Raw genomic sequence first — 24,303 nt, forward strand, 5'->3', positions numbered from 1 at the left:
TTTTTTTTTGTAAACCAGCACCTGCAGTTCCTTGTATCCACATAAACATGTTCAGTTTCGTGTCTTGTATTGTGATAAAAGAGGGGGGAACACAGACAAAAGGAATTGCAGATGCTGGAATCTTGCACAGAACATAAAGTAACCCAACGGGTCGGGCAGCATCTCTGGAGGACATGAACAGGCCACGTTTTTGGTCGGGACCCATCTTCAGACTTAATACTGAAGAAGGGTCAATCTGAAGAAGGGTGATGACCCAAAACGTCACCTATCTCAATCCTCCACAGATGTTACTCCAGCAGTTTGATTTTTCCTCATCGTTCCAGAGTTTGCAGTTGCTTGTGTCTCCATTTTGCTTCTCCACAGTGAAACCACTTCAGGGTGTGCTTACTTTGAAGAACTTCTCCCCCTCTCTCCAAAGGGAATTCTGTGAGTTCCACGTTCACTGCTCCCTCTCTGCTCGCTGAGCGTCTGAAGAAGGTTCCTGACCCGAAACATCGCCTCGTCATGTTCTCCAGAGATGCTGCTTGACCCGCTGGGCTAGTGTGTGAGCACCATGCAACGAGCGGAAAATCTTCTGGGAACTTTGGCCGATTCCAATTCAAGTTCGCAATGTTCAACATCGAGGCTTTTAACCGTGGTGACACCTACTAGTTGTAACGTATGTTCAGTTGAAATAAAAATCAATGCCCAGAGAGAAATATCGTACCTTTTAAAATGTAAATTAAATAAAGCGTGCTTATCCATTAGCATTTTCCATGCTGACAAGGGGAACTGTGCATATAAGCAGCTGAACTAATTTACAGCATCAGTTTAGCCTCTGCTGCTCTTGGAAGATAGACTTCCACCGCTAATCCTATAGTCCCGATAGATAGCATATTATTTATAAAGGCAAATTTGATACATTTTAAGTATTGTATCTTCCAGTCGGTTGACAATATGGTGAATAAATTATGCCATGCTGCCACTAGTATATATATGTAGTGCATACTTTCCAAGAGACAACAGTTTAACTTGCCAAAATAAAAGTCAACTAAGGTGGAAGGAATAACTAAAGGCAAGAGGATAAAGAATAGAACAGAATGGTGCCGGCCCATCTGGGTAGTAAGCGAGATATAGGAACAGAAAGGAAACATTCATTCAAAAAAAAATTAATTAAAATATACATGCATTTGGAAAAAAAAAAGACAAGTCTGAAAGAAGACCAAAATGATATTGGAAATTAAAATAAGGAAATAGCAGGTACGTTAAATTCATAACTTGCAATTTTATTTATGGTTCTTTTTTAATTCTTCTGATATTACATGAAGCTAATATTAATCCCTGTAGAATGAAAGATAAATGCTGGCGGCCAGCTGAACTCACAGTTTCATTTCTCATGATTAAGAACTAACCATCTTCTCATCTCATTGATCAATTGGTATAAACTACACTTGAAGCCAATGAACGATGCTTTATCCACAAACCAAGACTCTGGTGTGGGTGGCTGAGGTCTTTGGTGGAATTACTGTGAATGGCTACCTGTTTAACATTGAGGTGTTACTGGTGCACCCGCTAGTTGAGATCCAAATTAACATGAGCAAAGTGACAGTTACATAATGGAAGTAACAACGCATGTCTAATTCCAGGATAGGTGGGTTCTCATCTAAAAAAATAATCAAGTAAAATGGTGAGCACATTATAAATGCTTTAAGTATAAAGTGCTCCCTCTCCCTCTCCCTCTCCCTCTCCCTCTCCCTCTCCCTCTCCCTCTCCCTCTCCCTCTCCCTCTCCCTCTCCCTCTCCCTCTCCCTCTCCCTCTCCCTCTCCCTCTCCCTCTCCCTCTCCCTCTCCCTCTCCCTCTCCCTCTCCCTCTCCCTCTCCCTCTCCCTCTCCCTCTCCCTCTCCCTCTCCCTCTCCCTCTCCCTCTCCCTCTCAAGTATAGGAAGGAACTGCAGATGCTGGTTTACACCAAAGATAGACACAGAATGCTGGAGTAACAGCAGGTTTTGCAGCATCTCTAGAGAAAAAGAATTGGTGACAGTTTGTGCCGAAACCCTTCCTTAGACTGGACTCTATATCTATAACTATATATAAACATATACATACACACACACACGCACATATATATGTATAAAATAGATATATGTGTGTGTGTGTGTATATTATATATATATATAAATACACACATATATATGTACATATACATACACATACACACACACACATATATATATATATATATATATATATATATATATACACACACACACATATACATATACATATATATATATAAATAAATATATATCTATATGCTAAAACTCTCGTTTGTTATCTTGTTTGTGACTGAACTTCAGCCAAAATGGTACACGATAGCGCCACAATTTTAGGCCCACCTTACTTACCATTGTCATTTTAGTGATAATGCAAGTAGTTTCATTGAAATCAGTGTTATATTTTTAAAATTATTCACATTTTAAAGTTTAAAAGGGGGGGAGGGTGAGGGGAGGAGGGAGGAGGGAGGAATGGGGGAGAAGGGAGAAGGGAGATGGGAGGGGGGAGTTGAGGAGAGAGGGGAGGGGGGGAGGACAGGGTGCTGCACTAATGCAGGAGAGGTTTGGGCCCAACGGGTCCACTTGGTCTAGTCCCTCGCACTATCATTTACCTTTCTTTCCATTGAGATCTGATTCAATAATTCTCAGTGAGAGCACTCGGTCAGTTAGCCATGTGAAAAAGTGCTTCCCAATTTGGCTGAGAAACATTTTAACCCTAATATTAAGATTACGGATTGAGAATAAAATGTAATTTTTTGAAAGTACATGCATATATTAAATAATTGAAAACACATAACTGATTTGATGGTATGCTCCACTGAAGTCAGACTTGCAATTAAGATTTGAACTGTAAATTAAAATTCCAGAAGCACAATGGACCATTCTGTGTGCGCAAGGCTTCCAATGTTGTTTTTTGATGATTGGCCTTTACAACAGCACCTTCTGCCATTTTGGGGAGGAGGGGTGGAGGGGTGGTGGGGGGGGGGGAAGAAACTCATACAGTTCAATAGCCCTGATTAGCAGATCAAAATAACACATCCTGTGGTTCCTAAAGCAATACTCAGACTAAACTGCAGCAGGGAGCAGCTTTGCAATATTAATGCATCCTTTAGTTTTATTGTGTATTAGCTCATGGGTTTCCTTGGCTGAGAGTTAATCTTTAAATTGGAGCACTGTTAGGTCAATTTAAATGTTAATATCATTGTTGAGCGTGCTACACAGATGTTCTCTCCAGGTGATGCCCTGAATAGTTCATGAGCAAACTGGAGCTTTGCATTTAAGCACTCAAGTTTACATTTTAAAACTTTTAATTTAAAATTGGTTTTGTTAATACAATCATTGCATTCTGCACATCTGTGCCCTTCTACATTACAAATTATAGAATGCCGCATACCAGATTGATGGATGATCTCAGAAAATCCCAAAGCATTTTGTACCTATTTAAGCCTTTTTGCGGTAAAATCTTGATTGTTCTGCAGAAAATCCAGCAGATCATTTTACTACATCGGAATATCAAAATAAGTGGGGGGGGTTTCTAAAGTGATGTTGGGCAGGATATCTAGAAAGCCCCTTGCTCTTCAACCAGTTCTCTGTGATGTCTCATCTCAACAGGCATGAAAGAAGGCATCGCCCACCATGCAATATATAAGTGGGAGCATCGATCTCTCATCTAGAATGGAATTTAAACCTTCTGGTCTAGAGATAAGGCAGCTGCCATTTAACCAAAGTCAACATCTCCCATATTGCTAAATAACGATGTTGCCATCTGTTGACGTTGTGTTTCTGTTTTGAAATCATTAACAATGCAATTTAAGGTCACGTGCAAAACACATAATGGTGCGCGGTGAATGGAAATCCTGGTATAATGGCCCATTCTCCCTCCCCACCAAAATAATGGGAGGCCAGTTCATCTGCCCTTCCTTGCAAACGTTAGTGAAGAGAGGAAACTATAGCAGTGACTGTAGGAACACGCTTACCTCAGGCACATGCCCGGAATACTCAATAGAATGTACATTTGTAATGAAAAAGAACTGCAGATGCTGGTTTACACCATAGATAGACACAAAACGCTGGAGTAACTCAGCGAGTCAGGCAGCAACTCCGGGGAACATGGATTGGTGACATTTCGAGTCGGGACCATTCTTCAGACTGATTGTAGGGGAAGTGTGACAATAATGTGAGAGATAATATTTAAAATATATTAAAAGAGTTTATATACATAGGTGTGTGTGTGTGTGTGTGTGTGTGTGTGTGTGTGTGTGTGTGTATGTGTGTGATATATATATATATATATATAACATATGTATATACATATGTATATATATGTATGTATACATATATCATATCATATCATATATATACAGCCGGAAACAGGCCTTTTCGACCCTCCAAGTCCATGCCGCCCAGCGATCCCCATACATTAACACTATCCTACACCCACTAGGGACAATTTTTACATTTACCCAGCCAATTAACCTATATACCCGTACGTCTTTGGAGTGTGGGAGGAAACCGAAGATCTCGGAGAAAACCCACGCAGGTCACGGGGAGAACGTACAAACTCCTTACAGTGCAGCACCCGTAGTCAGGATCGAACCTGAGTCTCCGGCGCTGCATTCGCTGTAAAGCAGCAACTCTACCGCTGCGCTACCGTGCCGCATATAGATGTCTATATGTACACACATACACATATATATATATATATATATATATATATATACATGTGTGTGTGTGTGTGTGTGTGTGTGTCTGTATGTGTGTGCTTGTATTATATTGTAAATCTAATTGAAATTTTGTCACCAATCTTTGTAGACAATAGTTTGGACTGCCGACATTCAAGTCTTTAAGCAGGAAAGGGAGTGGGCTGCAGCTTACATGCCATATTGGTAATGGCTGATTAACTTCCACAGTGTTAATGGGGCTAAAGTTCCCTCATGTCACATAACAATGTCTAAGCACGGCTAATTGCCTGCACTAACCCAGACGCGAGTCTCCACATTATGGCAAATGGCAGCCAGCTCCAGGTGTGGAGTTATTAATACAAATATTGTTTGCCTTCATTCATGACAATGAGATAAGCCGCCCTTTCGACTCATTTTATGATCATGCCCACTGATAGTACGGCTAGTCAAACCTGCCAATGCCCATTCAAAGGTCTCTATTATTTAATTTCGTAGTCATGGCCCACCTTTCAATGCTTTATGAGGTTGGTTTAATGATACAGCATGGCAACAAGCCCTTCGGCCCACCGAGTCCACGCCGGCCATCAGTCGCCCATTCGAACTAGTTCTATATGATCCCATTTCCACAATCACTCCCCACACACACTGGGAATAATTTACAGAACCCAATTAATTTCCAAACCCGCACATTTTTAGGGATGTGGGAGCACCCGGAGAAAACCCACGTGGTCACAGAGAGAACATGCAAACTCCACACAGCCAGCACCCTAGTTTGGGATTGAACCCAGGTCTTTGGCGCTGTGAAGCAGCGGCTCTATCAGCTGTGACACTGTGCCACCCATTTGTGGTGAAGCCATAGTTATTATGCTCAGACAGACTCTTTGACTTTCGAAAAAAATGTTTAATTTCCCAAAATGTTAAACCCTCCTGTCATATCTCCATGGTCCGCACATTCCACGGAGTCAGGGGGTATGGGGAAAAGGTGGGAACGAGGTACTGATTGTGTATGATCAGCCATGATCACATTAAATGGCGGTGCTGGCTCAAAGGGCCGAATGGCCTACTCCTATTGTCTATTGTCTGTTACCACAGGGAATTGAGACACTGAATCTCGTACAGCTGGTGGTACAGTTTGGCTCTTGGTCCTAGTATGATTTTTGCTGCTGCAACCAAAACGTTATAGGGCCACACAGTGTTGCACAGCGGTAGAGCTGCTGCCTTACAGCGCCAGAGACCCAGGTTCGATCCCAACTGCGGGTGCTTGTCTGTACGGAATTTGTATGTTCGCCCTGTGACCTGCGTGGGGTTTCCCCGGGTTCTCCCACATCCAAAGACGTATGGGTTTGCAGATTAATTGGCCTGTTAAAAATTGTAAATTGTCCCTCGTGTGTGTAGGATAGTTTTAGTGTACTGGGGATCGCTGGTCGGCGCGGACTCGGTGGGCCGAAGGGCCTGTTTCCGCGCCGTATCTCTAAACCAAACTAAACTAAGAAAAGTCTCTCCACGTTTTCTAATGGTGGAATAGTCAGGAATAAATTGACATCAAGCCATTGAAATGTCACAAGATTTAAGAATGGTATGTGCATGCAACGTCAAGTGTATTAAATCATATGCTGAAAATTGAAAAGAATGAAAGGTCCATTTAGTAACTTGAAGGCTGATGGTGCCAGGTCTAACATCATCATTCAATTATAATCACACAATATGCACCAGGATGGTACAGCTGACTCAGTAATAGAACACATAAATAAATGTTCTAAGGATGTCCACTAAATAAAAGCTTTCACCTCAAATTTCACCAACAGTGTATGTTCCTTACAAGTACTGGCACCTTGTCATTTCAAATGCCACACACTCGCTCACTGTTATTTCCTAGTCAGTAATGAAGATGTGGTGTTGCGTTAATATAATAGAAAGTGATTCCACATAAGTCATGCTATCCAGTTCCATTGTGTTCCCCTAAAACTTCCTGAAAGCTTTACGAGTATGTTGCCAGGACTCGAGGGCCTGAGCTATAGAGAGAGGTTGAGCACTCTCGTGATTTTGTACACCTCTACAAGATCACCCCTCATCCTCCTGCACTCCAAGGAATCAGAGGGGTGATCCGAGGAAGAGGGGTGATCTTATAGAGGTGTACAAAATCATGAGAGGAATAGATCGGGTAGACGCACAGAGTCTCTTCCCAGAGTAGGAGAACCGAGAACCTGAGGATATAGGTTTAAGGTGAGGGGGGGGGGAGATTTAAAAGGAAACTGAGGGGTAAATTTTTCACACAGTGGGTGATGGATGTATGGAACGAGCTGCAGGAGGAGGTAGTTGAGGCAGATACCATCGCAATATTTAAGAAACATTTGGACAGGTACATGTATGGGACATGATTTGACAGACATGGGCCAAATACAGTCAGGTGAAACTAGTATAGATGGGACATGTTGGTTGGTGTTGAAAGACTGGAGCGATTGGGCTTGTAAACACTGGAATTTAGAAGGATGAGGGGGGATCTTATTGAAACATATAAGATAATTAGGGGATTGGACACATTAGAGGCAGGAAACATGTTCCCAATGTTGGGGGAGTCAAGAACAAGGGGCCACAGTTTAAGAATAAGGGGTAGGCCATTTAGAATGGAGATGAGGAAGAACTTTTTCAGTCAGAGAGTGGTGAAGGTGTGGAATTCTCTGCCTCAGAAGGCAGTGGAGGCCAGTTCGTTGGATGCTTTCAAGAGAGAGCTGGATAGAGCTCTTAAGGATAGCGGAGTGAGGGGGTATGGGGAGAAGGCAGGAACGGGGTACTGATTGAGAGTGATCAGCCATGATCGCATTGAATGGCGGTGCTGGCTCGAAGGGCTGAATGGCCTACTCCTGCACCTATTGTCTATTGTCTATTGTCTATTGTGTCGGCAAATTGGGCCAAAGGGCCTGTTTCCATGCTACAAGACTCTATGATTCTATGACTCTCAGAATAATGGCGTTTGAAAGGAGAGAGCCTTATTCTGTGTGAAGCTGGCCACTAATGAAGCAATGCCTTACCAAAAATGGATGTGATGTACTATCCAAATAGTGAGCCACCTTTATATCTGGGCAGATGTATGAGATGTGGAACAGACTTTAGACTTTACTTTAGGCTTTAGACTTTAGAGATACAACGTGGAAGCAGGCCCTTCGGCTCACTGAGTTTGCACTGCCCAATGCCCACTGCCCAACTACACTCACACTAGGAACAATTTACAATTCCCAGAAGCCAATTAACCCGTAAACCTGTCCATCTTTGGTGTGTGGGAGGAAACCGGAGCACCCGGAGAAAACCCACGCAGGTCACAGGGAGAACCTGCAAACTCCATACAGACAGCTTAGTTAGGATCGAATCGGGTCTCTGGCGCTGTAAGGCAGCAACCACTGAGCTACTGTGCCGACAGGAGAGGGTTACTGAAATGGTCAGCTGATAAAGTGCTGGAAGAACTCTGTGGGTTAGGCAACATTTGGACATATGTGGATAGGGTTAGGGTTAGGGTTTTGAGGGATATGGGCCAAAGGCGGACAGGTGGGACTAGCTTAGATGGGGCATTTTGGTTGGCATGGGCTGGATGGCTCTACAAGTTTGCTCCACAAGTTGTTTTTGTTTTTAACAATAACACTGGAGAAAATATTCCAACCTTCCATAGTGCAGCAAATGCTCTAACTTCACTCGGGCATGTCATTGGGAAACTCTGCTTAGCTCCTTGTCATTGTAAGGATTTTAAGCCCTGGGGTTGTCTGTCATTCCAATTTGCTTACTTAGTTTGGCGAATTCAAATCAATACTCCTCTCGGCCTTTGAGTGGTCGGTCAGGCAGAGGTGAAACGTTTCATCCCTGTGGAAGAAAGCTCTCAGCCCGTCAGCCAAGATGAAGGAAGGCTGTGCAGCATTAATGATGCCTGACCCGCGACTTATTGCTACGGCAGAGAGTGGCACGTTAAGCTCAGAGCTCGTTCCCGCCAGCGGTTCGCCATTTCCGCTCTGGAGCCCAAACACGGTGGCGCAGCGGTAGAGTCGCTGCCTCACAGCGCCCCACCTTCGCTCCTGACCACGGCTGCTGTCTGTACAGAGCTTGTACACTCTCCCCGTGACCCGCGTGGGTTTTCTCCGGGTGCGCCGGTCTCCTCCCACACTCCAAAGACGTGCAGGTTTGTAGGTTAACTGGCCTGGCGGAATTGTAAATTGTTCCTCGTGTATGTAGGATAGTGTTAATGTGCGGCGATCGCTGGTCGGCGCAGATTCGGTGGGCCGAAGGGCCTGTATCGGCGCTGTACCTCTGAAGTAAACTAAAAATGAGACAGCTGTTTATGAAATAAATGCAGTGAAAGTATTGAACGCACTTTAATGGAAGAAAACAAGTTCATTGATCTTTGGTTAATGTAACAAAAATTATGATAAATGACTCCAGTTTATGGGCCTGTTAAGATATACTGTTTATATCTGAAGACCTCGGATCAATAGTCCACAAACATGACACTCTAGTCCAATCAATATTTATTCCCATATACGATGTAAATGTTAGTTCAATGTCCCTTTGGTTTAAAGGTGAATTTAGTTCAGAATACTTTCTCAGTCCTTACATAAGTTTGTTTTTTTCCCTCCTACCTCCTCCGGCAGCTCGTTCCGTACACCTACCACCCTTTGGGTAAAAATGTTACCCCTCAGGTTCCTATTAAATCTTTCCCCCCCTCACCTTAAACCTGTATCTTCTGGTTCTCGGTTCCTCTACTCTGGGCAAGAGACTTTGTGTGTGTTACCCAATCTATTTCTCTCATGATTTTGCACACATCTAAAGATCACCCCACATGCTCCTGTGCTCCAATGAATAGCCTGCTCAACCTCTCCAGAAAGCTCAGGCCCTCGAGTCCTGGTAACAACCTCGTGAGACAGCACCTGGAGTACTGTGTGCAGTTTTGGTCTCCAAATTTGAGGAAGGATATTCTTTACTATTGAGGGCGTGCAGCGTAGGTTCACTAGGTTAATTCCCGGAATGGCGGGACTGTCATATGTTGAAAGACTGGAGCGACTAGGCTTGTATACACTGGAATTTAGAAGGATGAGAGGAGATCTTATCGAAACGTATAAGATTATTAAGGGGTTGGACACGTTAGAGGCAGGAAACATGTTCCCAATGTTGGGGGAGTCCAGAACAAGGGGCCACAGTTTAAGAATAAGGGGTAGGCCATTTAGAACTGAGATGAGGAAAAACTTTTTCAGTCAGAGAGTTGTGAATCTGTGGAATTCTCTGCCTCAGAAGGCAGTGGAGGCCAATTCTCTGAATTCATTCAAGAGAGAGCTAGTTAGAGCTCTTAAGGATAGCGGAGTCAGGGGGTATGGGGAGAAGGCAGGAACGGGGTACTGATTGAGAATGATCAGCCATGATCACATTGAATGGCAGTGCTGGCTCGAAGGGCCGAATGGCCTCCTCCTGCACCTATTGTCTATTGTCTATAAATCTGCTCTGCACCATTTCCAGCTTGACATCACCTTTCCACCAGCAGTTGAGGCAGGGACTATCGCAACAATTAAGAAACGTTTAGACAGGGTGTGTGTAGGAAGGAACGGCAGATGCTGGTTCAAACCAAAGATAGACACCAAATGCTGGAGTAACTCAGCGGGACAGGCAACATGTCTTGAGAGAAGGAATGGGTGAGGATTTGGGAACAGATCCTTCTTCAGACGTTTCGGGTCAAGACCAGTGAAGTAGATCCATCGATACGACAGGTTTAGAGGAATACTAGACCAAGTGGACCTGTTGGGCCCAAACCTCTCCTGCATTGGTGCAGCACCCTCTCCTACCCCCCTCCCCCTCCCCCTCCCCCCTCCCCCCTCCCCCCTCCCCCTCCCCCCTCCCCCCTCCCCCCTCCCCCTCCCCCTCCCCTCCCCACTTCCCCTTCCCCCTCTCCATCCCCCTCAACCCCCCTTATCCACCTCCCTCCCCCTCCCTCCCTCCCCCCACCTCCCTCCCCCCACCTCCCTCCCCCTCCCTCCCTCCCTCCCTCCCTCCCTAGGAGATAGATTTAAACTTTAAAATGTGAATAACTTTTAATATATAACACCGATTTCAATAAAACTACTTGCTTTACCATTAAAGTGATGACGGTGAGTAAGGTGGGCCTAAAATTGTCTTGCTATCGTGTACCGTTTTGGCTGTAGTTCGATCACAAATAAACAAACAAACGAGAGTTTTAGTATATAGATGGGCCAAACGTGGGCAATTGGGAATAGTGCAGGTGGGACATGTTGGTCTGGGTGGGCAAGTTGGGCCGAAGGGCCCGTTTCCACATCGTATGGATAAAGGACTCCAGAGATTCACAACCTTTATGAGAAGTTTCTGCCTGCTTCAATTTTGAAGAACGGTCCCCGAATCTTGTAACCGTGACCCCCCCCCCCCCACCCCCCCCCCCCCCCCACCCCCACTCCGCCACCACTACCCTTCAATAAACCTTCTGCACAAAAACAGCAGAGTATCCAAACTGGCCGTGGCTCGCGATCTCGGGCAACAATCCAGTCACACCGTTGCGAAAACAGAGGGCAAAACGTCAAGAAACAGTGCTTGAAGAACGCCGTGATAAAGAACCCATCCATTCACATTTAAGCGAAACGTGAAGTAAAATTGACGCCAGCTACTCCTAATAGTGGCATTTGCTATTCCGCGAACGAGCCGGTGAATAATTTTCTGCCAACTCCTTTGAGATTGAACCCTGAAGAAATAAGGTTGCAATCAAGTTATAACACAAAAGCTTCCAAAATACCTATTAACTGCACAGAGTGGAGTCGAGTTCTATCACAGAATCTTAAGAACAAAAGAGCTATGCCTTGTAAACGCGCCTGTGATCTCCTGCAGCCTGTTCTACTGCCATTCAAATTGTGATTAATCTGTACATTGATTCAATTTATCTGCATTTGCTTTACGTCTCCTGAAATCCGTCACCAGCTAAATTTCAATTTCAGCTCTTGCAAGCTTCAAGTCATTCTGCATTCACATTGATTTGGATTAAGAGGATACCGTACTTTCATTATTTTGCCAGATCTTTGAAAGCGCTTCCCGTTTTCACCCCTGCTTCGAACCCAACTTTGTTTTGGTTTGGAGATACAGCGTGGAAACAGGCCCTTCGGCCCACCGAGTCCGCGCCGACCAGCGATCCCTGCACACGAACGCTACCCTACACACCACTAGGGACAATTTATAATTATACCAAGCCAATTAACCTTCAAACCTGTGCGTCATTGGAGTGTAAGGCCTGAGCCCGCCAGCCTCAATCTCAAAATGATGGCCCTCAATTCTGTCCACAATTAGAAGATAATTGCATCTATTCAACATTTGAAAAACATTTGCTATGTCAAACTTCATGACCATACAATGTGGCCATCACTGAATCCCACTATCATTCTGGTTCAGTACCATTTCCAAGGTGCATCCACACTGAATCAAGGAGATCATATCAAAAGAGTTCATAAGTTCATAAGCTCATTGGTTCTAGGTGCAGAATTCGGCCTTTCGGCCTATCAAGTCTACTCCGCCATTCAATCATGGCTGATCTATCTTTCCCTCTCAACCCCATTCTCCTGCCTTCTTCCCGTAACCCCTGACACCTGTACTAATCAAGAAATCAACAGCCCCTTAATGAATGAATACTCTAAAAAAAAATTGGATAGGATCTCAACGTCTATCATCAACAGTTCAGGATTGCTGTAGTTTAACCACTGCAGTAACGTCCCAAGTTTCTATGGATTTGTGTCAAACTGTGACTTGCTGATGGATTTGGAAGACTGGAGGCCCTGAGGTCTTTTACATCCTTCTCCCTATTCACAATCCCAACTCGTCAGCAATTTTCAAAATGAAAGATTTAGAGCCCTTGGCTCCATCTTTGATATAAATTCTAATTTATCTGCACGGAGTTTGTACGTTCTCCCCGTGACCTGCGTGGGGTTTCTCAGGGATCTCCGGTTTCCTCCCACATTCCAAAGACCTTCGGATTTGTAGGTTAATTGGCTTTGGGATCATTGTAAATTGACCCTAGTGTGTGTAGGATAGCGTTAATGTGCAGGGATTGATGGTCGGCGCGGACTCGATGGGCCGAAGGGCCTGTTTCCCCGCTGTATCTCTAAACTAAACTAAAGTTGGGTTCTAAGCATCGGTCCCACCAGTCATAGCTGACACACTTGGATAAGATCTGCTTATTCCTTCTCTCTGGTATTGAAAAGGAAATCTATAAGTAATGCATCCACTGATTGCAGGGCCCCTTAGCTATTCCACTAGTCGCATCGTCAAACTCCACATGATTCGTCAGACACAATTCTTCTCTCTTCTCAAGTTGTAATTATTACATCTTTAATTGCAGACTCACTGCTATGTTCAGCCCAAGGATAATCTACTTCAGCAACCACCTGAGATCTCCACCATGGCAGAGGTCAATCTTCAGCCATTTCAACTCATTGCACATGATATCAGGCAATAGCTTAGAGCATTGGATACAGTGAAGGGGACCAAACAGTATCCCAGCCATAATCCTAGACTCTTGGACTCTAAAACTAGCCCAGTCTCTATCCCCGCTAGGATGTAATGCTGAGGCTTTATAAGGCTCTGGTCAGACCACATTTGGAGTATTGTGAGCAGTTTGGGGCCCCATATCTGAGGAAGAATGTACTAGCTTTGGAGAGGGTCCAGAGGAGGTTTACGAGAATGAGCCCAGGAATGTTTGGGTTAACATATGATGAGCGTTTGACGGCACTGGGCCTGTACTCGCTGGAGTTTAGAAGGATGAGGGGGGACCTCATTGAAACTTACCGAATAACGAAAGGCCTGGGTAGAGTGGATGTGAAGAGAATGTTTCCACTAGTGGTAGTGTCTAGGACCAGAGGCCATAGCCTCAGAATAAAATGGGTTACTTTTAGAAAAGAGATGAGGAGGAATTTCTGTAGTCAGAGGGTGGTGAATCTGTGGAGGTCAATAGCCTGTGGAGGCCGAGTCAAGTTGGAGATTGACCGACTTTTGATTAGTACGGGTGTCATGGGTTACGGGGAGAAGGCAGGAGAATGGGGTTGAGAGGGAAAGATAGATCAGCCATGATTGAATGGCGGAGTAGACTTGATGGGCTGAATGGCCTAATTCTGCTCCTAGAACTTATGAACTTATGAGTTTCTCCAGTACAGTTCAAACAATGGCGTCTACCCAACAATATGGAAAATTACCCAAGTATGCCCTGCACACGAAACAGGGGAGAAAATTCCAATCTGACTCATTATTGCTCAACGCTCTTGTTGGTTGGGGGATTGGAACATTTCTAAGTGCTTGAGCTCAGATGGAGTTCAGATTTGTCCTCACTGAGTGCCAAGCAGAACGTTAGTCTAGCTAGTCTTTGGCATTATCAGCATTTACACATCAGTTGGGTTGTTGTAAATAAGCAATTCATTGTTCCTTTTTGGGACATATGACAATATCATACGCGTAAATCTTGATGTGGGTTAATTATCACTAAGTTTTTGTGTTAACGTTGCAAAGAAAGTCCAAACAGTCCCCAGAAGACATGTTCATCACATTCACATAGTGGATCTTGGTCTCCCCTGCTCCATGGCACCCGTACTTATACAGTTGTCTCTTTCAATGGCTCTCTTCCAGTGAATAGGGGAAATATGTGGCAGAATAGTTTAGTTTAGTTTAGAGACACAGCACGGAAACAGGCCCTTCGGCCCACCTAGTCCTCGCCGACCAGCGATTCCCATACGATAGCACCATCCTGCACACTAGGGACAATTTACAATCTTTACCGAAGCCAATTAAACCTACAAACCTGTACGTCTTTGGAAACCGGAGCATCCGGGGAAAACCCACGCAGTCACGGTGGGAAAATGTACAAACTCCGTACAAACAGCACCCGTAGTCAATATCGTACCCGGGTCTCCGGCGCTGTAAGGCAGCAACTCTACCTCTGCACCACCAGGGAATACTTGATCAAGTGCATGGATTAGAGGGATATGGGCCAAACACAGACATATGGGACGTGCCTAGATGAGGCCCTGATGAGTTGGGCCAAAGGACCCGTTTTACGTGCTGTATGACTCTCGGAGAATGATATTAAAGGTCAAATGAAACACACTTCATTTTGTCGCTCTGAAATATTGAAACTTCCCCTGCCATAATGGCAAGGATAATAATCTGAAACAGATAATACATTGTTTGCTGGTGCTTACAATATAAATATGGATAACCATCATACCTCAATCAACTCAACCAGCTGCGTATTCAAACTGTTGATAAAACAGCTGTTTTAACTGTTCAGCCACGACATCTATGCATCCTTCTTCCAATGCTTCAAGGTTGGGCAAGTTTAATATGCGCCTGATTATTTGAAATCTTTCAGCCATTCCCACCAGTTTGAGACAAAAGGTATAATTGCCTATACATCATCCACGGTGGATGGCCATGTCACTCTATCAAACTTGTATCTATCTTGTCACTAACAACTCAAATGATCATCAAAGTTTCAAAGTATTAGAAAAGGCAGTCAGAAACTCATGCCCTTTTCTTTTCTTTACGCACATTGGCACCATTATCAACCCCAACTTCACATGGGGGACGTCATCTAAATCCTCCCACCGGCAGAAAGGTTTTGAGGGATGAAGACACATGCATTTACAATAAAAAATATAAAGTTTATGGGGGAGGACACCAAAATGCTGGAGTAACTCAGCAGGTCAGGCAGCATCTCTGGAGAAAAGGAATAGGTGATGTTTTAGGTCTGACCTAAGGGTCTCGACCCCAAACGTCACCCATTCCTTCTCTCCAGAGATGCTGCCTGTCCCGCTGAGTTAATCCAGCATTTTAGTGTCTATCTTGAATTTCACTGGACTTCGGTACCTGTGACAGATAAAGTGCCATTGAACCAAAGTTGTGAAAGAATCTCAGAATGTAAACAGTTTCATTTTTTAGTTTAGTTTAGAGATACTGCGCAGAAACAGGCCCTTCAGCCCACTGAGTCCGTGCTGACCAGCGATCCCCGCACACTAACACTATCCTACACACACTAGGGACAATTTCACGTTGATACCAAGCCAATTAACCTGCAAACCTGTTTGTGTTTGGACTGTGGGAGGAAACCAAAGATCTTGGAGAAAATCCACGCAGGTCACGGGGAGAACGTACGAACTCCCTACAGACAGCGCCCGTAGTCGGGATCGAATCCGGGTCTCTGGCGCTGTGAGGCAGCAACTCTACCGCTGAGCCCAGGTTACAGAAAATTAAAACTAAATGATCAAAATCGTTCCCATGAAGTTCCAATGTCCGAGACCAATTCAAACCTTGATATAAATAATGGGAAGTTGTTTGGCATTATAATATTTGCTTCAAATGTGGTATAAAGGGGTTAACGGGCGGAAAGTTAATGTGTGGAAAGGAATGATTGCCATTCCTCAAATTTCAATAAGAAATCATTGAAGCTATAGTAAAGTCCATCCAAGTGAACTCAACAGTAAAGATTGAAAGTGACTTGACAGGGTAACGTAAAGAGCGCATTTCTCAAATCTGTCCAACAATTAAGTAGTGCTATTTTTCTCGATGAACTGCAGAAGATGTAAAGTATATTGGGGTACACAGTGAATGATGGGAGGGAAATCTCCTTTCTCGTGTATTCCCTGAGTTTTCTGTGGGTAATGTCCATAGAACAAATCTCCTCCAAGTCAACAAGGGCAGCACGGTGGCGCAGCGGTAAAGTTGCTGCCACAAAGCGCCAGAGACCCGGGTTCGGTCCGGACTCGGTATGGAGTTTGTACGTTCTCACCGTGACCTACGTGGGTTTTCCCCGAGAGCTCCGGTTTCCTCCCACACTCCAAAGGATGTACAGGTTTGTAGGTTAATTGGCTTGGTAAAATTGTGAATTGTCCCCAGTGTGTGTAGAATTGTGTTAATGTGCATGGATCGCTGGTCGGCACGGACTCGGTGGGCCGAAGGGCCTGTTTCCGCGCAGAATCTCTCAACGCAACTAAAACAAGAATTGACGATTCAGCACAAATGAGCTGAGGGAGATGATAGCAGATGTGGGCAACTGGAAATTGGTTGACTGTTTGAAAAGATACAGCGTGGAAGCAGGCCCTTCGGCCCACTGAATCCAGGCTGATCATCGATCACCCGCTCACACTAGTTTTTATGTCATCTCCCTTTGTCACCCACTCCGTACAAACTAGGGTCAATTTGCAGAGGCCAATTAAACTACAAATCCGTGCATCGTGAGGGTGTGGGAGGAAACCCACACGGTCACGGGGAGAGCGTGCAAACTCCACTCAGACAGCACCTGTGATCAGGATCGAACCCGGGTCTCTGGTGCCGTGAGGCAGCAGCTCTACCAGCCGTGCCACAGTGCTGCCCGTTAGGGTGCAAGGGTTGACTCTACCTTCAGACTGAAAGTAGAGGGGAGGGAACTGGAGGCAAGAGCGCTGGAGGGTTTTATTTTCTTACCTCCGGTTTCCTCCCCTCTACTTTCAGTCTGAAGAAGGATCCCGACCCGAAACGTCACCCATCCTTCTTCTCCAGGCATGCTGCCTGACCCACTCAGTTACTCCAGCACTGTGTACCAGCATCTGCAGTTCCTTTCTACACACGTTTTTGGTTTTATTTCTTTGGAGATATCTGGTCTAGCACCTCATAATTACAAATGAAGAAACTTATTCCAATTAATTGCTAATGTGGAGACAAAATCCAGCCCTCTGCCCAAATTTCTTTGCTATCGAACAGTCTTTTTTCGATTGCTTTCAATATACTGAGATCTGACATCAACTGCATGTCTCCTTTCATTCAGCTGCAACTCTTTGCTTTGGTGGTATACCTTCACCATTATTTCAAATGAGAACTCCCTCAAACTATAAAATCACCATTTAATCACTAAGTCTCAGTTGCCTCTTCAGTACCGAGGGAGAGGTGCATTGTGAAAGAGTGTATAGGAAGGAACTGCAGATGCTGGTTTAAACCGAAGATAAACACAAAATGCTGCAGTAACTCAGCTGGACAGGCAACATCTCTGGAGAGAAGGAATGCGGGAAGTTTCGGATCGAGACCCTTCTTCAGACTGAGAATCTGAAGAAGGGTCTCGATCCGAAACGTCACCCATTCCGTCTATCCAGAGATGCTGCCTGTCCAGCTGAGTTACTGCAGCATTTTGTGTCTTGCATTGTGAAAGATGCTGCCTTTCAAACAGTTTATAGACAATAGACAATAGGTGCAGGAGTAGGCCATTCAGCCCTTCGAGCCAGCACCGCCATTCAATGTGATCATGGCTGATCATTCTCAATCAGTACCCCGTTCCTGCCTTCTCCCCATACCCCCTGACTCTGCTATCCTTAAGAGCTCTATCTAGCTCTCTCTTGAATGCATTCAGAGAACTGGCCTCCACTGCCTTCTGAGGCAGAGAATTCAGACTCAGAAGAAGGGTCCCGACCCGAACCTTTACCCTTATTCTCAAACTGTGGCCCCTGGTTCTGGACTCCCCCAACATTGGGAACATGTTTCCTGCCTCTAACGTGTTCAACCCCTTAATAATCTTATATGTTTCGATAAGATCCCCTCTCATCCTTCTAAATTCCAGTGTTTAGTTTAGTCGAGAGATACACTGCGGAAACAGGCCCTTCGGCCCACAGAGTCCGCACCGACCAGCAATCCCCGCACGTTAACACTATCCTACGCACACTAGGGACAATTTACACTTATACCAAGCCAATTAACCTAAACACCTGTACATCGTTGGAGTGTGGGAGGAAACCGAAGATCTCGGAGAAAACCCACGCAGGTCACGGGGAGAACGTACAAACTCCGTGCGGACAGCACCCGTAGTCAGGATCGAACCCGTGTCTCTGGCGCTGTGTGGCAGCAGCTCTACCACTGCGCCACCTTGCCACCCACTGATGTATTATGATACAACATACTGTATGATACATTATATAACAAATTATTGGTCTCCTTCTTCGGTGGTAATATGTTCCATGCTGTTTCTTGGGAAGGGAGTGATAGTCATTACAAAGTAATATTTAGTCATTATCACTAGTGATAATCACATATTATCACAAATAACAGTGATTATATACAGTATTACTATATCATACGGCGATATGTAATTATATCACTATATGATTATATATAGTCATATTAGAGATACAACGTGGCAACAGACCTTTCGGGCAACCGAGACATTGCCGACCACGATTTCTATGTCCTCCCAATTTTGCATCCTACACACTAGGGACAATTTACAGAAGCTAATTGACCTACAAATTTGCACGTCTTTGGAGTGCGGGAGGAAGCCGGAGCACCCGGAAAAGACTGTATAAACTCTGTACAGAAAGCCCCCGTGGTCAGGATCAAACCTTGGTTACTGTGCACTGTAAGGCAGCAACTCTACTGCTGTGCCACCATGCAGCCCTGTCTCATATAGTGATATGATTAAATATAACCATACATTAATTATCACACGATGGTATATATTTATGTACAGGTCCACCACCGATTTTCCGGCAACTGGAATCTGGAAAAAAATCCGCCCCCTTTAATCTGGACAAAATCCTCCCCTGGAGGTTCCCCCGAAAATGTGCCACCTAGGCCGGGTGAAGGGCCGATCTCGACCTCATCGGGACTTCCGTGGCCGATTGGTGGGTCGAATTTGCCCCCTTGCGGCCGGGGTTCTGGAACTCCGGCCCGGCCGGAGCCAGGAGATTCGTTCCCATGGCCGACCTCCGAGGCCGACTTTGAGGGCCGGTATCTCGGTTCATCCCAAAGTCATGACCTCGGTTGGTCCAGCAAAACAGACCAGAAACCAGAAAGGCTCTGGAAGCGAGGGTGCCGGAAAATCAGTGGTGGACCTGTACTTACGAAATCATATAGTGATATGACATACTACTATACGATTATATCAAATCATTGTTCACGTTTTATCATGTCTTGTCCTTCTGCTGACTGGTTAACACGCAACAAAAGCTTTTCATTGTACCTCGGTACACGTGATTTTTTTTTAGAGATACAGCGCGGAAACAGGCCCTTCGGCCCACCGAGTCCGCGCCACCCAGCGATCCCCGCACATTCACACTATCCTGCACACACTAGGGACAATTTTTCCATTTACCCAGTCAATTAACCTACATATCTGTACGTCTTTGGAGTGTGGGAGGAAACCGAAGATCTCGGAGAAAACCCATGCAGGTCACGGGGAGAATGTACAAACTCCGTACAGACGGCGCCTGTAGTCAGGATCGAACCTGAGTCTCCGGCGCTGCATTCGCTGTAAGGCAGCAACTCCACCGCTGCGCCACCGAGACTATAAACTAAACTAAACTTATATATCATATCATTACATGAGATATAATCACATACTTATATTAACTATAACGGAAGAACAATTAACTCCCAGATAGACACAAAAAGCTGGAGTAACTCAGCGGGACAGGCAGCATCCCTGGAGAGAAGGAATGTTGTCGAGACCCTTCTTCAGACTGGTCAGGAATGAGGGAAACGAGAGATATAGACGGTGATGTGGAGAGATAAGGAACAATGTGTGAAAGATATGCAAAAAAGTAACGACGATAAAGGAAACAGGCTATTGTTAGCTGTTTGCAGGGTTGAAACGAGAAGCTGGTGTGACTTGGGTGGGGGAGGGAGAGAAAGAGAGGGAATGCCGGGGCTACCTGAAGTGAGAGAAATCAAAACTCCTACCACTGGGCTGTAAGCTGCCCAAGCGAAATATGCTCTCAATCAGCATAAATGAAACTCTGGGCATCATCTTATTAGTGTCTGCAGAACCTTGTGTACAAACTTACTACGACATTTCCAGCATTATTTTTTGTCACTGCTCTTCGGAGACATCTAATTGTACATCAATGCATTGAGAGCTTGTGCAAACTTCCCAAGGTTGTGAAAGCTGCTGTGCAACTCGTTGACACCCTCCTTTCACCACACTGAGTGATTTCTCTGTCGTACTGTTCACTCCAACACATACCCCTTTGATACAAAAGCTGGAAAGGGTGCGGAGGAGATTTACAAGGATGTCGCCAGGACTCGAGGGCCTGAGCTATAGGGAGAGGTTGGGTGGGCTTTGACTTTATTCCTTTAGAGCGCAGGATGTTGAGGGGTGATCTTATAGAAGTGCGTAAAATCATGAAGGGAACAGATAGGGTGAATGCATAGTTTTATTACCTTGGGTAGGGGAATCGAGAACCAGAGTGCATAGGTTTTAAGGTGAGAGGGGAAAGATTTAATAGGAACCTAAGAGGGAACTTTTTCACTCAGTGTTCGGTGGGTAGATTGAATGAGCTGCCAGAAGAGGTAGTTGAGTCCAGTAGCATAATAGCATTAAAAAGTCTCTTGGACAAGTATATGGATAGGAAAGGTTTGGCGGGAAAGGGACCAAATGTGGATAAAATTTGACTAAATTAGATGGAGCCTCTTGGTCAGCATAAATGAGTTGGGCCGAAGGGCCTGTTTCAGTGCTGTGCAACTCTATGCCTCTAAAAGACAGCTATGTTAAAGCAATCAAGGTTAGCTTGCAGTAATATCCTTTCCCATGTCTCAACCTGCAACGCTCCCTAATGTAAACCATGTTTCCTCTTGTCACTATTAATAAATATGTTGAGAGATCAAAGTAATACTGGTGTAACACAAGCAAATATAAGGAATATATAATGCAACTTTTATTAATGCTATCGTTATTCCATGAGCACGATTCTTTATAATAACTCAAGGAATAAAAATTAGATTTAAAAATTGATGTTCTGTTTGCCCCGTTACATGATCACTTGAAAATTTCAGCAGAAAAAAGGTATTATCTCTAATTTATTAATGCTTCTGCTTATGCTCCATGTACTCCTCCATTTCCACTCACTCAATCCCAATCAGCACATCAGCCTACTTCTTTCTCCCTCGTGTACTTATCTACAGGAGCTCCTTATTAAACGTATCATAAGTTCGTGTTCATAAGTGATAGGAGCAGAATTAGGCCATTCGGCCCATCAAGTCTACTCTGCCATTCAATCATGGCTGATCTATCTTTCCCTCTTAACCCCACTCTCCTGCCTTCTCCCCACAACCCCCGACAAATCAAGAATCTATCAATCTCTGCTTTAAGAATATCCATTGACTTGGCCTCCACAGCCTTCTGCGGCAATGAATTCCACAGGTTCACCACCCCCCGACTAAAAAAATTCCCCCTCATCTTCCTTCTAAAGGTACATCCTTTTATTCTGAGTCTATGGCCTCTGGTCCAAGACTCTCCCACTAGTGGAAACATCCTCTCCACGTCTACTCTATCCAGGCCTTTCACTGTTCGGTAAGTTTCAATTAGGTCCCCAAACCATCCTTCTAAACTCCAGTGAGAACAGGCCAGTGCCGTCAAATGTTGACCCATCAGATGTTAACCCAACAGATGTTAACCCACTCATCAGATGTTAACCCACTCATTCCTGGGGGATCATTCTCATAAATCCCCTCTGCACCCCTTTCCAGAGCCAGCACATCATTCCTCAGCTATGGGGCCGAAAAAAAGCGCTCACAGTTTTGCAAGGCGTTAAAGAGGCATGAAAACACTCACCTTATCTGCAGACTGGGCTGTGCCAAAAAATATTGGAATAAAAGCTAACCATATAATGCAGGTGGTGTACATGGTGAAACCGATGGGTTTGGCTTCGTTGAAGGTCTCTGGAACGCCTCTCGTTTTAATTGCATACACAGTGCATGTGACCATCAGCAGAATGCTGTACCCCAGGGAGCAGATGAGAGAGAGGTCAGAAATGTCACACTTGAGGACGCCCCTGGCCTTGTCCGGGTCCACAGTCCGCTGCTCACCGTAGTCCACGATGGTGTGGGGAGGGGCCACGGCGAACCAGATGAAGACTCCCAGGAGCTGGAGGGAAATGAGGCTAAAGGTGATCGCCAGCTGGGAGGCCGGGCTGATGAACCTGGGTGCCGAGACCGAAGCCTTACCTTGCTCAAAGATTCGGTGAATTCGGTTAGTCTTGGTGAGCAGCGCGGCGTAACTAATGCACATGCCCAGCCCCAGGAAGATGCGGCGGAAGGAACAGAGAACGATATCGGGGGTGGCAATCATTAGGAAGGTCACAGCGTAGCACAAGAATATTCCAGTCAGCAAGACATAACTTAGCTCCCGGCCGGATGCCCTGACAATGGGGGTTTCGTTGTAGCGGATGAAGGTGGTGATGACAAAGGTGGTGGCGATGATGCCAAGCATGGCGATGAAGACGGGCACAATGGCCCACGGGGAGTGCCATTCCAGCTTGACGATGGGGATGAGCTGGCAGTTGGTGCCGTTAGCATTGGGCTTGCGGTTGAATGGGCACATTTGGCAGGTCGACTCGTCCTCCTGGTAGTGGTAGCCTTCGCAGCGCTCGCAGTGCCAACAGCAGGGCACCCCCTTCACCGTCTTCTTCCGCTCGCCGGCCTTGCAGGGCAGGCTGCAGATCGACTGCGGGATGGTGGGGCCTACTCTGCCCCAATGCATGTCCTTCACCTGAGGAGAGGTCAAAGAACGGGTCATCCACGATGTACAACCTAGACGGCTTGCCAGAATGTCATGAGGTACAGAAGCAGAATTAGGCCACTCGGCCCATCAAGTCTACCCCGCCATTCAATCATGGATGATGTGTCTTTCCCTCTCAACCTCATTCTCCTGCCTTCTCCCCGTATCCCCTGACACCCATACAAGAATCTGTCAATCTCTGCCTTAAAAATATCCATTGACTTGGCCTCCACAGCCCTCTTGCAGCAACGTTTAAGAAACAGTTAGACAGGTGCATGGACAGGACAGGTTTAGAGGAATTCTCTGCCACAGAAGGTAGTTGAGGCCAGTTCATTGGCTATATTTAAGAGGGAGTTAGATGTGGCCCTTGTAGCTAAAGGGATCAGGGGGTATGGAGAGAAGGCAGGTACGGGATACTGAGTTGGATGATCAGCCATGATCATATTGAATGGCGGTGCAGGCTCGAAGGGCCGAATGGCCTACTCCTGCACCTATTTTCTATGTTTCTATGTTTCTATAAGGGCCAAATGCAGGCAGGTGGGACTAGTGTAGTTGGGTCATGTTGGTCAGTGTGGGCAAGTAGGGCTGAGGGGCCTGTTTCCATGCTGTGTGATTGTATGACTCTATCTGACTAAGCTTACATAGCCTTCGTGCATCATTAGCGGCAATAACATCACTGGAAGAGATGGGGCAGCACAGTGGCGCAGCGGTAGAGTTGCTGCCTTACAGCACCAGAGACCCAGGTTCGAACCTCACTGCGGGAGCTCTCTGTACGGAGTCTGTACGCTCTCCCTGTGATCGCATGGGTTTTCTCCGGGTGATCCGGTTTCCTCCCACACTCCGGAGACGTACAGGTCTGCATGTTATATGGATTTGGTGAAATTGTAAATTGTCCCGAGTGTGTGGGATAGTGCTGGTGTACGGGGTGATCGCTGGTCAGTACGGACTCGGTGGGTTGAAGGGACTGTATCTCTAAAGAATAAAGTCTCAAGTCTAGATGCTCATACCAAGTCATTTACCAAAGCGAGGATTGGTAGGTTCTCGATTCGTAAAGGTGTCAGGGGTTATG

The 24,303-nt window shown here is 45.5% G+C and overlaps 1 protein-coding gene across 1 annotated transcript in view; it reads right to left on the bottom strand.

The window, feature by feature from the left end:
* LOC144603555 (metabotropic glutamate receptor 8-like) overlaps positions 1 to 24,303 on the bottom strand; it is a 282,688-nt gene that overhangs the window by 27,265 nt on the left and 231,120 nt on the right. Inside the window, exon 8 of the mRNA XM_078416931.1 lies at positions 22,290 to 23,225. Within this exon, the coding sequence (XP_078273057.1) occupies positions 22,290 to 23,225 (936 nt within the window). The remainder of the gene's footprint in view (positions 1 to 22,289; positions 23,226 to 24,303) is intronic.

The sequence above is a fragment of the Rhinoraja longicauda genome, chromosome 20, assembly GCF_053455715.1.
Source record: "Rhinoraja longicauda isolate Sanriku21f chromosome 20, sRhiLon1.1, whole genome shotgun sequence".
Taxonomy (NCBI): domain Eukaryota; kingdom Metazoa; phylum Chordata; class Chondrichthyes; order Rajiformes; family Arhynchobatidae; genus Rhinoraja; species Rhinoraja longicauda.